This window comes from Egretta garzetta, unplaced genomic scaffold (assembly GCF_000687185.1).
Source record: "Egretta garzetta isolate BGI_Z169 unplaced genomic scaffold, ASM68718v1 scaffold501, whole genome shotgun sequence".
Taxonomy (NCBI): Eukaryota; Metazoa; Chordata; class Aves; order Pelecaniformes; family Ardeidae; genus Egretta; species Egretta garzetta.
This window is the reverse complement of record NW_009258547.1, coordinates 67,827-68,501: the sequence shown is the minus strand read 5'-3', so window position 1 is coordinate 68,501 and position 675 is coordinate 67,827. Positions and strand designations below refer to the sequence as shown.

At 62.4% G+C, this 675-nt stretch overlaps 1 protein-coding gene across 1 annotated transcript in view; it reads right to left on the bottom strand.

Annotated features, from left to right (window-relative positions):
- The window catches only part of DCTN1 (dynactin subunit 1), a 21,323-nt gene that overhangs the window by 11,194 nt on the left and 9,454 nt on the right, over positions 1-675 (bottom strand). The window contains exons 7-8 of the mRNA XM_035903149.1: positions 419-491; positions 69-185 (exon numbers count right to left, since the gene is read on the bottom strand). Coding sequence (XP_035759042.1) covers positions 69-185; positions 419-491 — 190 coding nt within the window. The remainder of the gene's footprint in view (positions 1-68; positions 186-418; positions 492-675) is intronic.

The following is a 675-nucleotide window of genomic DNA, read 5'->3' as shown; positions in this document are numbered from 1 at the left end:
GCTGCTTCGGGAGCCTCGCAGATGGGAACGAACGCACCCTGTTCAGTGCTCCCCCCGGCGAGCCCTACCTTTGCGTGGGCTTTCGTCTCTGCAAATTTAATCTTGAAGTCAAACATCTCGGGAGGAGGCTGCTGCTGCTTCTCAGCAGATGCTTCTTGCTGACTCATGAGTTCTCGGTTCACGTCCTGAGCACGGAAAGAAGCTGGGATGAGACGTACAGAAAGTCGGGGAGAGGAATGCAAGCGCTATCCAAACGCTGCACGGAAGCCAAGGAACCCACACGGGCTCATAACCCATCTCCCTCCGCTGCCAGCAAAGCCCAGGAGAACCAAGCCCCGTGCTGGAATAACCCTGTGCTATTCCATCTCTTCCAGGACTCTGTTCCCAAGCCTGGAGCCGGCGCAGCACGGCGCAGTACGAGGCTGAAACAGCCATGGGTCCCGAAGCGTTTACAGCGCTGGCTTAGCAGGGGCTCCGCCAGCGAGCCCGGGCTGGGCACAGGCGAAGGACAGGGCAGGGCTGCCAGTGGTCAGGAGGGGCACGGGCTGCCTGGCACTGCTGGATGTCCCCGGGAAAGCTCAGCGAGGAGCCTGCTCTCCGGGCATCAGCCACCCGTGTTCTGCCGTGCCCATCTCCCACCGCAGCAGGAGGCAGCGCGTCCCTGCCCCCCAGCCC